The 18,902-nt window shown below is 35.5% G+C and overlaps 1 protein-coding gene across 4 annotated transcripts; it reads right to left on the bottom strand.

The window, feature by feature from the left end:
* Positions 1-1,368: 1,368 nt before the first annotated feature.
* On the bottom strand, positions 1,369-17,356 carry LOC127867838 (fas apoptotic inhibitory molecule 1-like). Of its 4 annotated transcripts, none has more exons than XM_052409326.1 (5): positions 17,243-17,356; positions 3,826-3,940; positions 3,078-3,309; positions 2,667-2,716; positions 1,369-2,303 (listed from the first exon to the last, which is right to left on the bottom strand). In XM_052409326.1, exons 2-5 carry the CDS (start codon positions 3,937-3,939, stop codon positions 2,148-2,150), a joined length of 552 nt encoding a protein of 183 aa, XP_052265286.1. In that variant the 5' UTR covers position 3,940; positions 17,243-17,356; the 3' UTR covers positions 1,369-2,147. The 4 variants fall into 4 exon arrangements, with proteins under 4 accessions (XP_052265286.1, XP_052265287.1, XP_052265285.1 ...); XM_052409327.1 differs by lacking the exon at positions 17,243-17,356 and adding an exon at positions 16,274-16,297; XM_052409325.1 differs by lacking the exon at positions 17,243-17,356 and adding an exon at positions 12,584-12,615.
* Positions 17,357-18,902: the final 1,546 nt, after the last annotated feature.

The following is an 18,902-nucleotide window of genomic DNA, read 5'->3' as shown; positions in this document are numbered from 1 at the left end:
TTAGCTGCATCACACGCAGTACGGGATGTTACGCAGAGTTTTTGCGGCTTATTTTACATTAATACATATTGCTGGCCATAAACCTATAGATACAAAACAGAAAACTAAAAGAAAAATGGAAGTGAAATTAAATCATATGAGTCAACCGGCCACACACAAAGTATCCGTACATATTTTCAATATTTATACGCGCGTTCTTCAAACAAACCTGTTTTAGTGGTTTGTCGGGCATTGCTATTTGATTCGATTATTAACAGAATCGAGAATCATCGCGCTCATGCTTAATACATTAGTCAATATGGTGAAATAATTCTTGTTAAATTAACCAAAAATAATATTTATCATGGTATTGTTGAAAACACATTAAGAATCTATTATTGACATACCATAATTATATCGCTGAATATCTTCAACATATTTCTGGTCTAATGAAAATTCCAGTTCGCCTAGTTCACGCGATAGCGTCTATATACGATTGTTTTACTGGCCGCGAACTGACCCCGATACCTTGCGGGTTGGAATGCGATGCATTAAAGTGAGGCCACACTTCCACTGCTGGAACGACGGCTTGTTTAAAACTTTATACTTTTACATGTTAAATGTTCAATTTCGAAAACAATTTAAAATGGTTTGGCCAAAACAAATATCAGGATAGGGAAAAACGATACTTTTATGAACTTAAATATACTAGTACACAGACAGGAATATGGAAGTAATTACTAAATATGAGAACATAGCCTTTAAGTACAAACGCTCTAGCCCTGGCAATCCTCTGGTATAAAAGGTGCACGCACAAACTGTATTGATGTCGCGTGTTTAGTGTAAAACTGTTCTATCTATCAAGCCTTTTCATTAGAGATAAAATTGTTTCATGCTGAATCAATGATTTTATTTTACAAGAAAAAATAATATATATACACTGAATACAACAACAAAACAATAACCGAATAAAGGACCAGTACCTGCCAAGTCCCCTTTCTCGTCAAGATCGAATGAGTACGATAAATATTTTGAAAAGGTGTCTACTAAACAAGTGCAACTTAAACACACAATGAAAAAGGATTTACATTAATAAATGTACAATTAAATTAAAGCAAATCAATATAAAATTATAATATACGACATAATTAATGTACATGTTAAGTAGTTATTTTACAGCATTAGTATAACTTTTATGCTTTACCAATATAATTATAACATTATGTAACAACATGTACAATGTGTCAAAATTGTATATATTCTTTAGATATTATATTGAAAAAAATCCAAATTGAATGATCCATACAGCCAAACAGAGGTATTTATTTTTTTAAGCTACAACATCTTGATTGCATTCAAGCCCACTAAGCATATTTCAGAGAGTAAAAATAGGCAAGTGATTTTTTATTTCCTAAATTCCAACATTACAACATGTTTTAAGATCTTAACAATAACAAATTTCTAATTACTTTTATGTATCTTTTTGAAAGAATAAAAACAGAAGATATTTAATACAGAGTACGGTATATCACTGAAAGTTCTATTATTATGCAATAATTATACACATTGAAAGTCTGAAATGATTTTTGACTTTATGTTTTACCAATACAGCCAGAGTATCAGTGCAATTGAGGGATGCTCTCAAATAATGCACTTTGCGAAAGTTTGGGAACTAGAAAATGAGGGAAACGTTCTAGGAAATATCCACATACCAGAATGTGATTTAAAGGTAATAATAAAGTTCTGATATCTTGCCCAGCAATTAACATGTCTTTATTATTATTAAAGATCAATAATCCTCAGAAAAAAAATCATTGGTGCACAATGACCAGACATTATGTCAAGTCATACTTACAGGTTTGCAGCATTTAAAGTTTCAAACAATTCAGATCACTTGTGTCGGAGATCTTGTGAGGAACGAAACACCAGGCAGAAAGAAACTATGGATGGACTGCACATTGTGGAGGACAGATTTTTTCAATAAAATTTGTTTCACATCCCTGCAAACACAATTTAATCAAAATTAGAATTGGAACAGATGGACAAGCAGGTATTTTATGCTACCCACTATTAAGGAGCATAACAATGATTTTCAGCTAAAACCCTGATTGCCAACATGTATCAAATGCATTGTCAATTCATGTTTCAAGACCAAGTGCACATTCAAATTAATCCTTTGCAGGTGGTATTTCCTGGTCGTCAATGAAAAGTCTGTGCACAATGCCCTCCCGGCGTTTTCCACTGCTGTTTGCCTCTATGTACGCTGAGTGCAGGGTCTCTCCAAGTGCAAAATGGGTCTCTGTACCGTTATCTGTGAACTCACCCTGAAACATTAATTAACTTGAAAGGTAAAGGGACAAGAGGTTTGTCACAGACAAAACTATCAGTCTCATATCGAGTAAATGTCGTCAGAGTAAGAACAGGGTGTCTATCAGGTTTCATTTAGATTTAAGTTTTAAATGATTTCTTTAACCATAAAAACTAAAATTTTAGTCTGAAAAAAAGAAGAAATAGATGGGAATATTCAAAACTTGGATTTCTGTCCACATACCTAGTTTCAACAACCTAGATGAAGTACTTTTTTAGTTTCTCAGAATTGTATTGACTCCTGATGCAACATGATTGTAATATATGTTGCTATCACAACCTATTATTTAAAACTAAGAATCACACCTAGCAATACTTACTGTAGTCTCTACTACCTTGCCATTCACCCATACATTTAGTGTGTCTTTTTCTGTATAATAAAAAAATGCCGGTAATCATTTTTATTGGGAGGTTTGCATTAAAAGCCTGTTAATACAGTATCCCTTTAAATAAGGTTCTAAAGATTTTAAATGAATTTGTCACAACATTAGTAGATGGTATGTCATTTTTGTGTTGTTTTGTTCACTCAGTAAATGCAAGTAAATAAATAAATATTTGAGAGTTAACACATAGTGTAAAAGGCATTTTAAAACGAACATAATCTCTAAATAAAGAAATTTCATTTTTAAAGCTCTTGTTTGAAATGGAATTTTGTAATGCACTCAAGATAATTTAATGATGTCAGCACGAAGTATCACAAGACAAACTACTGGACTGTGTGATACACATACCAAGAACAACTCGGAATGGGGTGCTACTTTGTGAGCCCAGAGTGAAGCACCAACATTTCTGTATCTTGTTCTGGTTCTCTCGAAACTTTTCCAGTGGTTTCCCATTCACTTCTAAGGTGTACTCGTAGGCAAACCCAGAGCAGGCATCAATAGAGATTGTGCATTTTGCATTGCCTACTTTGAAGTGTTCTTTGCCAACTAGCTTGAACATCCATTCTTCCCGATGTATTTCCTACAATTAACACATGTGACATTGATCTTTGAGTGAGTGCCATAGTTGATACATGTGACATGTGATGTCATCTAGGTATGATGATAATTTTGCCAAGTAAGAATTCCAAAATGCATAATATTAAAAGGCCTGACAGTCACAGGAACATCTACATGTACTATCATTATAACTATGTATGAACCATGCCCAAACTTCAAGTGTTAAGTTTGACATTGACCTCTAAGTAAGCAACATGGTTCTGCATGTGGCACATTGTGTTGATATAATAATCATTTGTGTTTATTAAGTCTTAAATTAAATACCGGTAATGCATAATAAAGTAATGGGTCAAACACAAACATGTACTTTCCTTTAATGACCTTTTTTTTACCTTGATATTATTTCAAGTGACGTGATTGTTTGCATGCTACACATTACCATTTGCATGTAATCATTTGCATGTATCCAATATTAAAATGTATAATGTCAACAAACTAGTTACACATATCAAACAATCACTAGTTTAACTGTCCCTACCCTTCCATCAACTGTGATGACTCTTTTCCCAGATGTGGTTCCATGCTCAAACTCCACCTTGTGCTTCCCATCTGGCAAAGACACGGTCCAAGTAGCTACCAGGTCAGAGGACATTCTGTATCATTTAAATCACAATATTATCTTAAAGTTATGCAATCAATTTCACTGACATAGTTTGGGCATGCTATTGTATGGACTCCTAAGAATAAGTTAAGCCTTGCTCTGTAGTACCTTTTGTCATCTAGTGATGATGAAATTAGCAACTCCATGCTTCCTGTGATAAATAGAGTTGATGTCAAAAAGCTTACTTTATTGGCAATTTTGAAATTTACATCAGAAATGGTAGTCTTATTAATTAGAAGTTTGACACACATTTTGTTATACTATGCTATTTTGGTAAATTTGCATTGGACAAGGACCATTTATATGGTGGAAACCAGATGGTTTATATTTGTGTAAATTTTCATTATTTTTTATAAGAACATCAACTTAATAGTCTTACATTTGCTAAAATTCACCTTAAACATGTATTGAACCCAGATTTAAACTTAAGCATCATCTATCAGGTTTACTTACTGGTGGCAATAATCTCTTTCTGTTTATTGGCGTCGCTCCGGAGAGCGGTGACTAGTATGTAATTCTTTTTTTTTCGCTTATGGGAGGAGCAGTTATTGTACGGATCAATGTATATATTTTTGTTTTAAGAATATCTTGCACAGTGGTGATTTTTTGTGTAAATTAGTGTAAATAAGAACTGCATTTGTGCCTATTATATTTATAACAACATTTATTGCCAATAATGCAAAGTTAATTCTTTTAATTAATAGCGAAACACAGGGACTGGGCACTAATAAAAGATCACAGGGACTGGTCAAATACGCGAACCGGTGAAACTTTAAATCAATAGTCAACATTTTTGTCTGAAACTTTCAACAGTCGCCGTGGTGTAGTGAATGAGGTGTCCGCCTAGTGATTGGGAGTTGGTGGGTTCGATTCCCAGGCCGGGAGCATTTTTTAATATATTATTTTATTTATATATATTTATTTATTTATATTATTTTAAATAGAATTTAAAAATACTGCGTTTTAATGCGACCTAAAAACAGCATTGCACATTTTTGTTAAAATTAATGGATGCCGCGTGGTAACAACGTTAATTAAAATTTCTTACATCTCTTAAATATCTTATAAAAAAAATACACCAGTTTTTATATTAACAAATAAATGCAAACAACACATCTATTTTGCATGTATTTTTGTTGTTGTTTATGATTGTCTATCATAGGCCCTAAGTACTATCCCTACCACATATAGAGCGAGAAGCGCGACACGTATTATTGATTGTAACAATGAGTTGGGATAAAGGAAGCAGCCGATTATCAAGGAGGAGCTGTGTTCCAGCAACCCGTTTCCCTAGAGTCAAGCACTCCTCAGATTTTATTTTAATAACCACATATAGAGCGCGAAGAGCGACACGTACAGGTGGTATGGACCCTTTGGTATGGACTTTTTTAGATGACACTATCAATGCGCATTTTGTGAGATGAAGCAGATTTTTTAAAATCTACACAGTTCTGATCCATTAATGAAAATATCTGTTCCATTAATGAAAATTACACACGGATGCCGGTAAAAAAAGGAAACCAATGTTAACAAGGGCTGTTTGTAAAACATGCATGCCCCCCTATATGGGCTATAAGTTGTAGTAGCAGCCGTTGTGTGAATACGTTTTTTGGCAGTGTGAACGGTGGTGGTGGTGGTGGTGGTGGTGTAGTAGTAGTAGAAGTAGTAGTAGTAGTAGTAGTAGTAATAGTAGTAGTAGTAGTAGTAGTAGTAGTAGTAGTAGTAGTAGTAGTAGTAGTAGTGGTAGTAGTAGTAGAAGTAGTAGTAGTAGTAGTAGTAGTAGTAGTAGTAGTAGTAGAAGTAGTAGTTGTAGTAGTAGTAGTAGTAGTAGTAGTAGTAGTAGTAGCAGTAGTAGTAAAAGTAGTAGTAGTAGTGGCAGTAGTAGTAGAAGTACTAATAGTAGACATGGTAGAATAAGTGGTGGTAGTGGTGGTGGTGTAGTAGTAGTAGTTGTAGTAGTAGTAGTAGTAGCAGCAGCAGCAGCAGCAGCAGCAGTAGTAGTAGTAGTAGTAGTAGGTAGTAGGTAGTGGTAGTAGAAGTAGTAGTAGTAGTAGTAGTAGTAGAAGTAGTAGCAGTAGTAGTAGTAGAAGTAGTAGTAGTAGTAGTAGTAGTAGTAGTAGTAGTAGTAGAAGTAGTAGTAGTAGTAGTAGTAGTTGCAGTAGTAGTAGTAGTAGTAGCAGTAGCAGTAGCAGCAGCAGTAGCAGCATTACAATACCAATACTTAAGAATGATCAAATGGGAAAAGGTAACCTAGCACTGGCAGTAAATATGGGGCTCATTTACAGGTCAGATTTGGAATCTCTGCTGTAAAATGAGATTTTGAATGAATTAATGGGAGGCAAATCTGTAATAACTAGGCAAAAGCGTTCTTGAGTTATCATCCGGAAACCATTTTACTATTTCGTGACCTTGACCTTTCACCTAGTGACCTCAAAATCAATAGGGGTCATCTGCGAGTCATGATCAATCTACCCATGAAGTTTCATGATCCTAGGCGTATGCGTTCTTGAGTTATCATCTGGAAACCATTTTACTATTTCGGGTCACCGTGACCTTGACCTTTGACCTAGTGACCTCAAAATCAATAGGGGTCATCTGCAAGTCATGATCAATCTACCCATGAAGTTTCATGATCCTAGGCATATGCGTTCTTGAGTTATCATTCAAAAACCAATTTACTATTTCTGGTCACTGTGACCTTACCCTTTGACCTAGTGACCTCAAAATCAATAGGGGTCATCTACGAGTCATGATCAATGTACCTATGAAGTTTCATGATCCTAGGCCCAAGCGTTCTTGAGTTATCGTCTGACAACCACCTGGTGGACGGACCGACCGACAGACCGACTGACCGACACGAGCAAAGTAATATACCCCCTCTTCTTTGAAGGGGGGCATAATAAAATGAACTATGGAATATTTGGGGGTTACAACACAAAATCATAGATAATGGTTTGGGGGTTATAACACAACATCATATATAATGGTTATTTGGGAGTTATAACACACAATCATAGATAATGGTTATACCAGTATCTTTTTCTATTTTGATTAAAATAATCGGACAATATATTTATATTTACAGTAGAAAAAAATTGTTCCGTGTTACTTCTTTGAGTGCCTTTTACACTGAAATTCTCGATGCCCTTTGATGCTTTGCATCAATTCTTATCTTGTAAATCTTATTAAATGCATAAACCAATGGGCTGATGTGTTTATTAATATAATAAATCTTTCCAATATGACTTAATGAAAGGAAGTAAAAGTCTGAATAGTAACTTCAAGAAAAACTCCCAAAAAATGTTTAAAATCATAAGTCCTATTGACATTGAACTGATTCTTTTAAAGATGACCCAATGAAATGACACATTTCCTCTTATTAGTATTTGTAAAAACCAGTTTTCCAATAAAAGTTTAAAATCAAAATTCTAATTGAGATTGGACTGAAAGTGCTTATATGTATTGGCTTAAGTTGTTGATGCATTCAAATGAAAGTGTTATCATGAGAACAGTTAACATAGTGTATCTTTAGAGGTATGTACATCTTATGAAAAACTATGTATAAAGATGCTTATTCAGCATGTTAAAGTAGCCCTCATAATCCAAGTGCAACTCAACAGACAAAGAACGATTTGTTTAATTTATCCTGCCTCTGTTGCAAACATTGACCTAATAAAGCAGGGTCGGATAAACTAGTTGATCTCCGGCAGTACCTCACCGACTCTATCTAACCGTAAGCATGTATTCCTACGCGCCGATTTACATGTTCTAATATTTGACCTTTGAAATTCATTGGGACTCATCAGGAATGTTATCGTTATATATCATCCTTTTTTCTTATTCTTTAAAATATATTACCGAACTAGCTTTCCGTATTTATCATTTTCATTTACTTGATTACGCAATTTATGACGTATCTAGTGTGACGTAATTTCTCAGACAAAACTATCTTAGTATCTAGTTTTTCTCAGGATTTTAGGGACAACAATTTTGACGTGGTGGTTTTAACAGTATTTTTTTTCATATTTTTAAAGCATTGAACGAATCATAAACGTATTTCGGATTGTGTGTTTGTCATTCATAATTGTTAACTTCGATAGGAATAAAATAATTCGCTACGACAGCATTACCATTTTGTAAATCAGGTTTTGGGCCAGAGTGCTTACTATAGCATTTGATACAAACGCTAAAACAAGAGCACCGCATAACGTTGCCACGCTCGGCTGCGAAAGCTTGTCAGAATTTTTTATTTTTTTTAGAGGTCACAGATACCTTGACCTTTGACCTAGTGACCCAAAATGGGTGTGGCGTGTAGAACTCATCAAGGTGCATCTTCATATGTAGTTTCAAAGTTGTAGGTGGAAGCACTTTGATTTTAGAGCCAATGTAAGGTTTTAGCACGACGCCGGCGGACGACAAGCAGGCTATGACAATACCTCGGGTTTTCTTCGAAAACAGCCTCGCTAAAAATAAGTGTGGTTTAAAATACATTTGATTATAGGAATGGAACAACAGAAAATGGATTTCGACAAAGGGATGGAAGAACAGAAAATGGATGTGTGTATCGTTGTAAATTTTTTGTTATAAGCAATTGATTAAAGTTGTCATTAAGTTAAATACAATTTAGTTTTTGTTTTGATGCTGATTTTTTTTTCTATTTTTACAAATAAAAATATCACAATCTTGATTCGTTTTTTATTTCTTCTCATATTTTCAATAGGAAATTATTAAAAGGAACAGTTTAAAGTCAAACTATTTTTTACATAACAATTGGTAGTTAAAATCCTCAAATCCTTCATCAATACCTCTAAAGTCAACATACTCCAAAACGCAGAGACCTCATCAGTGGATGAACTCTGGAACCAATTTAAGGCCCTTATCAATGAAGGTATCTCAAAATTTGTCCCCATCAAAAAGTAGGCTCCAAAAGACTTCTCCCCTGGGTTACCCAAGACATAAAAAGATTTATCAGAAAAAGGGACTCCCTATACCAAAAGGTCAAAAAACACAAAGATCAAAACACCACACTAGGAAATTCAGAACCATCAAACACCTCTTTCAATCAAAAATAAAAAGGTCATATGAACTATACATTGAACACATCCTAGATATACAACATGCAGACACTCACTCCAACAAATTCAACACTAACAAGATGCGTTTGTGAAACACAATGTCCCCCTATATGACGTTTGACTTTGAAGGATGACCTTGACCTTGTGAAGGATGACCTTGACCTTTCACCACTCAAAATGTGCAGCTCCATGAGATACACATGCATGCCAAATATCAAGTTGCTATATTCAATATTGCAAAAGTATTCATAAAAAAAGCGATTTGGGCCACATATATTTGACCTCTGACCTTGAAGAATGACCTTGACCTTGACCTTTCACCACTCAAAATGTGCAGCTCAATGAGATGCACATGCATGCCAAATATCAAGTTGCTATCTTCAATATTGCAAAAGTATTTATAAAATAAGCGATTTGGGCCACATATATTTGACCTCTGACCTTGAAGGATGACCTTGACCTTGACCTTTCACCACTCAAAATGTGCAGCTCCATGAGATACACATGCATGCCAAATATCAAGTTGCTATCTTCAATATTGCAAAAGTATTCATAAAATGAGCGATTTTGGCCATATATATTTGACCTCTGACCTTGAAGGAAGCCCTTGACCTTGACCTTTTACCACTCAAAATGTGCAGCTTTATGAGATACACATGCATGCCAAATATGAAGTTGCTATCTTCAATATAGCAAAAATATTGCAAAATGTTAAAGTTGGCACAAACAGACAGACCAACAGACAGACCAACAGACAGGGCAAAAACAATATGTCCCCCACTACTATAGTGGGGGACATAAAAAGCTGTATTCCATCATAAAGAATGCCAAACAAGACACTCAAGGTGTTTCTCCACTCAAATGTCAGATAAGCGGAAACCTTATCTCAGAAAGCCTTGGTAAGGCTAATATTCTGAACCATCAATTCCAATCTGTCTTATCAGGAGTCTCCCCCCTGTCTCTATCCCAGCTATGCAGAAATACCCTAGGAAATTCACCCTATCCCACCATGCCCAAGATAGAAATAGACCCCAAAGGTATCCTGAAACTACTTTAAAACCTTAAAGTGGATAAGGCTGCTGGCCCAGACATGATTAGACCAATTGTCCTCAAGGAACTTCGGCATGAGATCCTTGACCTAGTGTCATTGATTTTCCAAAAGTCCTTAGACTCTGGTCAACTCCCATCGGATTGGATGAAGGCAAACATCTCTCCTCAATTTAAAAAAGGTGACACTAGCGACCCAGCAAACTATAGGCCCATATCACTTACATGTGTCCTATGCAAACTCCTTGAGCACATTATCACATCTAGCCTATCCACACACTTTACCAAACACGGCATACTCTACGAGCTGCAACACGGGTTTCGCGAAAGGCGGTCCTGTGAGACTCAGCTTGTGGAGTTAGTGAATGACATAGCGAAAAATCTTGCATCTGGTAAACAGACTGACCTTAGCCTACTGGATTTTAGTAAAGCCTTCAACAAAGTCAATCACCTCAAATTACTTCATAAACTCAAGGAACATGGTGCTTCTGACCAGACCGTATTCTGGATCCAGTCCTTCCTAATTGGCAGATCCCAATCAGTCGTAGTAGACGGTACTAAGTCTGACCAAGTCCCGGTTACCTCTGGAGTGCCCCAGGGATCCTCATTCCCTTGTAAAATCCCAAGTACACCTCTTCGCCAACGACACTGACATCTATCTTACAGTCACATCCGAGGCGGACTGCCAAATATTACAAGAGGATCTCCGTAAACTAGAGAAATGGGAAGGGCTATGGGACATGGAGTTTAACCCTGGCAAGTGCCAGGTTCTCCATGTCACACGGAATTGTAGGACCATTGCATACCAATACAAGCTCCATGGTCAAATACTATCCCCAGTTAAGGACGCAAAATACCTTGGTGTCGACATTTGCCATGATTTAAGTTGGAACACACATATCTCCAAGATCACAACAAATGCAAACAAAACAATAGGTTTCCTCAAAAGTAACATCAAGACAAAACATGAAAAGGTCAAATCACTATCATATCAAACACTAGTGCGTCCCCAACTTGAATATGCCTCGCCCGTATGGTCACCACACACTCAGTTCAACAATCACAACATAGAAAAGATTCAGCGGCGAGCAGTCAGATGGGTCAAAAATGACTACTCCCATTATACCAGTGTCACACAACTGCAAAACACACTCAACTGGCGCACCCTCGAGAACAGACGCATAGATGCCAAACTCGTCCTTTACTACAAATTCTACCACCAACTTGTGGCCATATCCCTCCCATCTTATCTTGAAGTCCCAACCAGGTTTAACAGACACATGCATCCCCTCAGTCTCCGTCAAGTCCATACAAGTTACGATTACTTTAAGTACTCTTTCTTCCCCCACACCACACTACTGTGGAACAGGTTACCCCACCCCGTCGCAATGCTGCCTGATCTTGAGAGCTTCAAGCAGGCAGTAGCCCAACTTAGCCACTAAACCCATAGGAATTGTTTTTATCCATCTTTTATCACCTGTATACTATATGTCTTTTAAATCTCTTAACAACCTAACAACACTATCCTTATTATTGTACAAATTCTTACTCTGCTGATTGATATCTTTCTCAGCTTTTACTCTTTTATTTTACTAACAGCCAACGCGCACCCTGCCCATAATACTCGCGAGAGGCGTGAGGCAGTACTATGAGATAGATATAGTTATTTGGTCGTCAGGAATGTTGTGTATATGTAGGAGGCCCGACAAGAATAGTTATATTGTTATGTCAAATAATCATTTGTCTTTTATAAAATGTGTCAACGGCATGAGGCAGGATAAATCTAATACATGGTTGGTGCCGAGATGGATAAATTTTATCCGGTTCGGCCCGAAAAAGAAAAATAGGGCTTGCTATACTGGCCCTATTTTCTTTTTCTAAGCCTCACTGGATAAATTGTCTCCATCTTGGCACCAACCATGTATTCTCTATTTATTTAATTGGTCGGCCGTATTGAAAGGGCACGTGAGACAATATTATTTTTATATAAAAAGTAGCTTCATATTGTTGGCAAGAGCCTTACAATACATGATTTTAACATTTAGTAAGTTTAATAAATTTGCATATGATTGGAAAACAATGCTTGTATTTGAATAATTTCTATGGACACATTTTTCTTAAAAAAATAGTACTTACTCACTTAGTCAATAATATCGATTAACCACGATGAACTATTTAAAAAGCAATGTATTAATACAAGTGATATTTTAAAAATGTATGTTTCCTTAAATTACTCTTCTAAATGATTTGCAGCGTTTTCATGTATCTTGAGAACATGTTTGAAAGTTGATAAGCAGATTTACATTAGTACGAAAAAGCACGACTGTCCGAAATAGCATTGATCTACCTTGTCCTTAGAAAATATGGATTCCATTAACGAGCTTAACAGAAGTACAATCGGATAAAACTTAATAGCTACAATAACTATACTTTAAATGCATGCAATAACATGTGATGTTATTTAACTATTATTATTTCTAAACAAAATAGAATAATAATAATATTTAGTTTACATGCAACTCAGCAACGCGCACCTGCTGCAATTAACAAGTCAAACCGAATGCTAGTTAAATCGGTCCACAATAGTCAACCCGGTTATTTCTTACTGAAAACAAACCTCGAATTATAGTTGGAATTTTACGTTCATTCTATAATTAACGTGGGATACGATGTATGCAAATCTGTCAAACCAGTCATGTTAAGTTACCAATTGATAGAGGTATTGGTCGAATTTATTCACATTTAAAATTATAGTATACTCAGTTGAGTATCCTTTAAATAACTTTGCAATATCAGTTTTACTACACCTTTCACGGTACAGTAATTTTAATATATAAACCCAAGTGGCTGAATTCAAAAAGTAAGATTGTTTCGATTGTTTCGGTGGTGGGAGGCTAGGGGCTAGGTGGTGTGCGGGCGGGTCGGTTTTGGCTTGGTCGGCGGGCATTGCCCTGTATGGGGAGGGGGGTGGGAGACGGACTTAAGCGATATGTTGGACTACTACCTCCAATTTCGCTCCAGACAAATACACAACATCCACATGCAATACAGAAAAAATGACTCATACAACACACCATCATTGAAGTGCAACTTTTGGCTTCTAAATACCATTCATCATTCGAAACGCACATTATATGGCTTCCTTATTTTTCGGCATCAAAATTACTCATCTGCCAAAGGTGTAGATGACTTACAGTGCACATTAAGGTCTGATTGGCCACCGTGCACTAGTCTTTTTGGATTTAAGTTATTTCTTTGTCAAATACCGGCGCAGCCGGTGTAAATCTGATAATATTTTAAATCTTTAATCTTTTCTTCTGAAAGGTAACAGGTGCATGTCTACTCATATACATTTAGTCGTGAACTGATTGATGGACATGTAAATAAACATGGAAAACACACATACACACTATTTTGTAAATGGAGCCTTTGCAACGCATTCACACATGAAAAGTAATATCTGCTTGTTTAGCGTTGTTGTTGGTACACACGCTTCCCATCTAGGCGACATTGGTTCAATGCCCGTTCCCGGCAGTATGTGAGGTTGGTTGTCACCAGACCGGACAGGTGGGTTGCCTCCGGGTATCCGGCTTACTTCGTTGAATCTGAACTATCCTAGCCGACATTTTACACATAAATCTCATAAGTACCCGTTGAGAAAACATATCTTTTTCTATCTAATGCGTTATAACTTTAGTTGGTTAATAAAAGTAAGGACCGAAAAGGTCGGAGATATTAAACAATCAGCTAGGCGCGTATCTTAAGTGTTCGAGTAAACGTTTAAAAGTAAAATAAAAAGGCATTTGCTTCGAAAAATTGAATAAAAATCAATGACAAAAGAGAATGAGGCGTAATATTACTGCTATACATTAATACACGAGGCGTTCAATTTAGTTTTAGGCCTTCCGATTTTGTTTTATTTCACAAAAATACGTCATAGATTTTGCTATGAACGCAATTGTGAAAACTAGCGATTCGTTGGAACGGAGGTTTGGGACGATTATAGCTGTTCAAATGAAAAATTGTTCAACTATAAACATATATGATCGACTATAATTATTCAAACTGCGATGCTCTAAATGCATTTTCCTTACGTTTTAACATGGCATCTATCACCTCTAACTGCATTACCGGTATTCTTCATTTCAACGAATTAAGAAATAACATAATAAATGTTTGTATTGGGCATATGTTTAAAATACGCCTGTAAGTTCTTAAATGAAATAATTCATGGTAAAAACTGGCCCGTGCAATGCGACGCGGTTCCATAAGGTAATTTCTTTGAGCTAAAAAGTAATTATACAAACATATTAAACCATTCATGCCGTTCATATAATTTGATTACCGGGACGCATGTACCAAAACGGTTCCCAATCGTAAACTACATTTTAACATTGATGAATGAATTATGGTGCTATCACACAGAGTATCGGGTTAGTATACATTCTTTAACAGACTTGGTAAAATCGCAATATTTATTTACGAAACCAGAAATCAAATCGCCACACATGCCTTAAAACATGCTCAGTCTTTCCAGAAATTGTTTGATATATCTTTTCCAAACAAAACATTTTGCACTGTTTCACATTCCGCACAGTATGAATAAATCTTTACTGAGATATAAAACAAGTCAAAAAAGCGAAAAACTAATTATTAGGAAAAACGCTGCCAGCTTCTTATGTCTTTCTTTATTCACACTTTAAAATCGCATTTTAACTGCTAAAAACATACACTATAGGATTTTGTAAAAATACTACACGACATTACATTGATTAATTGTAGCTTTTTTATAAATAATTAATACAGGACTTCGCAATTTTCTAAATCAATATAAATGGCTTGCTATTATAGCGACATCAATAGCTTGCATTTAACTGTACCCGAGAAACGACACGAACGTTATTGGCCTCACCAAAAAATCCTTGCACATTTTTAATTTGAATCTTTCACATCTGTGTTTTATACACAGAAGAATAACAAAAGCAGGTTCAATTGAGTACACGTGTTACTAATAATGTAATATCGCAGACACGAAACGGCTTTCAAATTGCTTGTTACTTATAAAGAATGAGTATTTACACTAATTGTTTCACGTTTCGTACTTTGAATGTTTTTTATGCCCCCTTTCGAAGAAAAGGGGGTATATAGTTTTCGCACTGTCCGTCTGTCAGTCTGTCTGTCAGTCTGTCAGTCTGTCTGTCACACTTTTCATGTCCGCTCTCTAATTCAAATAGTTTTCATCCGATCTTTACCAAACTTGGTCAGAAGTTATATCTAGACAATATCTAGGAAAAGTTCGAATATGGATCATGCCGGGTCAAAACTAGGTCACGGGGTCACTTAGTGCATTTCAATAACTTCTATATCGTGTATTTCTCTAATTCAAATAGTTTTCATCCGATCTTTACCAAACTTGGTCAGAAGTTGTATCTAGACAATATCTAGGTCAAGTTCGAATATGGGTCATGCCGGGTCAAAAACTAGGTCACGGGGTCACATTGTTTATTTCAATAACTTCTATTTCGTGTCTGCTCTCTAATTCAAACAGTTTTCATCCGATCTTTACAAAACTTTGTCAGAAGTTGTATCTAGACAATATCTAGGTCAAGTTCGAATATGGGTCATGCCGGTTCAAAAACTAGGTCACGGGGTCACTAAGTACATTTCAATAAACTTCTATCAAAGCGTTTATTGGGGGCATATGCCTTCCTATGGAGGCAGCTCTTGTTTCTTGTTGTTGTTGCGCCGTTATTGGTTACCGATATATGTGGAACTGCACTTAAGTTGCGTTGAAGCCAAAATGTATTTACAATTCTATTTCAGATAATTTGGAATAAATAATGCGCTCTAATAAAGGGAAAAGTTAATATTATAATAACATCCAGATATTGCTCTTAATGAAACATTTGGAATATTTGATCATCTGATATCATACAGCCAATAACATGCGTTAAAGGCGAAAGTTATTTCAGGTTTACCTATCTTTTAAAGAAACACATATCCCGTTATTGTTGTATAGAAAACATTTCGGTTTGGGGGTTATTTATCTGTGTAATGCCTCTTTTATGTGAGAGAAGAAACACCAACTTGTTTTCGAGAAAGACACACAGAAAATGTTGATTTTCGACAAGTCTTATATTCTGTTAAATGATTTTTACATACAATAATTATTTGTGGTATATGTTATCATAAAATATAATTACATGTATTACTGCACATTTTGCAATATTTAAAAAAGATTCCTGTATATTCTGGTAGATTCCGGTAGATTTCTGTTGGTCCGGTATTTCCAGTATTTCCAGTAATCACTTCTTTGTAACATATGCGGATATAGCCTACTTTCGTTTTCTAAGAGAGTTCGTGTACGTGCAACATGACAATTTTGAAGTTACACATTCATATTTGGAAGTTTTTCGGTTAACCGGTAAATAAAGAGGTTACTATAATACGTTAACAGTTAATGTCAAATTGACAAGTTGCACCCCTTCAATTTCAACGCCGATTGTATTTTTAATTACATTTCCTGTTTCAGTTAACACATATAAACGATTTCATGTGAATTCTCATACACATATGTTCAATGTTTTAATTTTGATAGGGTAAATACGGCAATCGGTAAATTATCAGAACGTGTTCAAAACGAATATGTTATCTGTTGAGAGCGATACATATAGCAATAACGTAACATACATTTCCTACTAATCTAACGGTATGAATATGGCCAATCTGTTATTATGCGGTCACCTTGACAAGCATTTAATTGGTTAACAGAAAGGGATCAATAACACCATAGGAAGGTACGTTTGAAGTAGTCTTCATTGTTTAGACTCCCGTATATTGTATATTGAGGTCAATCTATCTTTTTAATATTGCATGCACGAGATGTACTAAAATCAACAGATAATGATGTTGCACATTTAACAAAAGTGATTTATATACCTAGATAGATAGATAGACTTTATTTTCCTCCATTCATGAAGAGCATAACATATAATACAAGCAAGGAAGAACAATATACACATACAAGAGATCAAAAATGAAACAACTCAATACAGCCATTAGATTATTTACAAAGATAAGTAAAGCATAACAAGATTATATATAGATGGTAAATAATTGTTAATTCCTATAATTCATAAGGAAAATAATCACATTGAAATAATAATAATCACCTTTTTTAGTGTAACTTATTCGCCGAGGATATGTCTTAAAGCGAAAACGAAACTAAAGACATAATAGACGAGTATACTTAATATATGTCACAGGTTTTGCCTTCCACGGAAGACTTCTATATAGTGTTTAGTTACACTGACATAGATTGGATCGACATGTCAACACATGTATATAAAAAAAAGGCTCAGAGTGTCTATCACTAGTTCAGGATGCTTACAGCTGCTTTGCACAATTTAAAATGCACAACATGTGAGTCAACAGTTTTAGATATAATTTTCAGAAACGACGCACTTTGTTCTAGGCCATTTAAGTGGATGAAGCGCGAAAATTCTGTATTCTTCATTGTTTAGACTCCCGTATATTGTATATTGAGGTCAATCTATCTTTTTAATATTGCATGCACGAGATTTATTAAAATCAACAGATAATGTTGTTGCACATTTAACAAAAGTGATTTATATACCTGAAACAGGGACCATGCGGCTTATCACAAACATTGGCCATATACAGGTTGGTGATGTCATTGTCTACACATATTCGTGAGAGAGTCCCCAATATGTGTAAAATCGTAATGATTTATCCTTGATAATAATATCTTTGTAAATTACCGCTCCATCTAAATGAATTATGTCATATATGTGGTAAGATTGACTTGCGTGTTTCTTTAGCTCGATCTTGCAATCAAAATGGTGCGGTGTTTTGGACCGCATTATTGTCCTTCGTGTGTTGGCCGTAAACTTCACTCAAAAGACTTCTCTTCCTTAACCGCTCTGCAGAGTTCAATTGAACTTCACAGGAATAAACCGTGGGTGACCCTCTTTCAAAGTTGTTCAAATCTCCCGGTTTGCTTAATATGTAGTTCACCAGAGCTTTTTTATGCCCCCGTTAGGGTGGCATATAGCATTTGAACTGTCCATCCGTCCGTCCGTCCGTCCGATAACTTTAACATTGGCCATAACTTTTGCAATATTGAAGATAGCAACTTGATATTTGGAATGCATGTGTATCTCATGGAGCTCTACATTTTTAGTGGTGAAAGGTCAAGGTCATCATTGAAGGTCAAAGGTAAAAAAAATCCAAGGGAAGTAACAAGCTTTACAGGGAGATAATTTCTATTTATCATTTGGCAGGTACAGATCATTTTTACAAGGGAAGTAATATAAAGTATATAAAGGAATATAATCAATTTTTCTTTAATTAAATCAAAGCGGCGCAGAAGCGGGCGTTGTGTTTCTGACAAACACATCTCTAGTTTTAAATTTCTTTTCGAAGACCATAGGGGTCACGGGTTTAATATTTTGCATATACCATAGTCCAGTAGTCATGACTTTGGATTAGTCAAATCATGCGCCGATATTCAAAACTTTCTAGTGGTAACATTATTTATATAGTACAAAGCTTTAAAACCCTGTCTGAAACCACATGTCTAAGAGTTTGATATTTACAATGAAACATCAGATATAGTCCCAGTACTAAGTGGTCACGCAAATACCAAAACGGGGCACAATCATAAACTGCATTTTAACATTGATGAATGAATTATGGTGCAATCACACAGAGTACCGGGTTAGTATACATTTTTTAACAGACTTGGTCAAATCGCAATATTTATTTATTTAAGAAACCAGAAATAAAAACGCCACTCATGCCTTTAAACAT

The sequence above is a fragment of the Dreissena polymorpha genome, chromosome 2 (assembly GCF_020536995.1).
Source record: "Dreissena polymorpha isolate Duluth1 chromosome 2, UMN_Dpol_1.0, whole genome shotgun sequence".
Lineage (NCBI taxonomy): Eukaryota > Metazoa > Mollusca > Bivalvia > Myida > Dreissenidae > Dreissena > Dreissena polymorpha.
The sequence above is the reverse complement of the archived record's forward strand: the minus strand, read 5'-3'. Positions and strand labels throughout refer to the sequence as shown.

What these genes read in the sequence shown, in the direction of transcription:
- LOC127867838 (XM_052409326.1), bottom strand. Translation starts at nt 3,939, where the DNA reads ATGTCCTCTGACCTGGTAGCTACTTGGACCGTGTCTTTGCCAGATGGG. An exon ending in TCATCACAGTTGATGGAAGG is followed by an intron (nt 3,310 to 3,825) that starts GTAGGGACAGTT and finishes TGTTAATTGTAG; the next exon opens with GAAATACATCGGGAAGAATG. An exon ending in CCCATTCCGAGTTGTTCTTG is followed by an intron (nt 2,717 to 3,077) that starts GTATGTGTATCA and finishes TTTATTATACAG; the next exon opens with AAAAAGACACACTAAATGTA.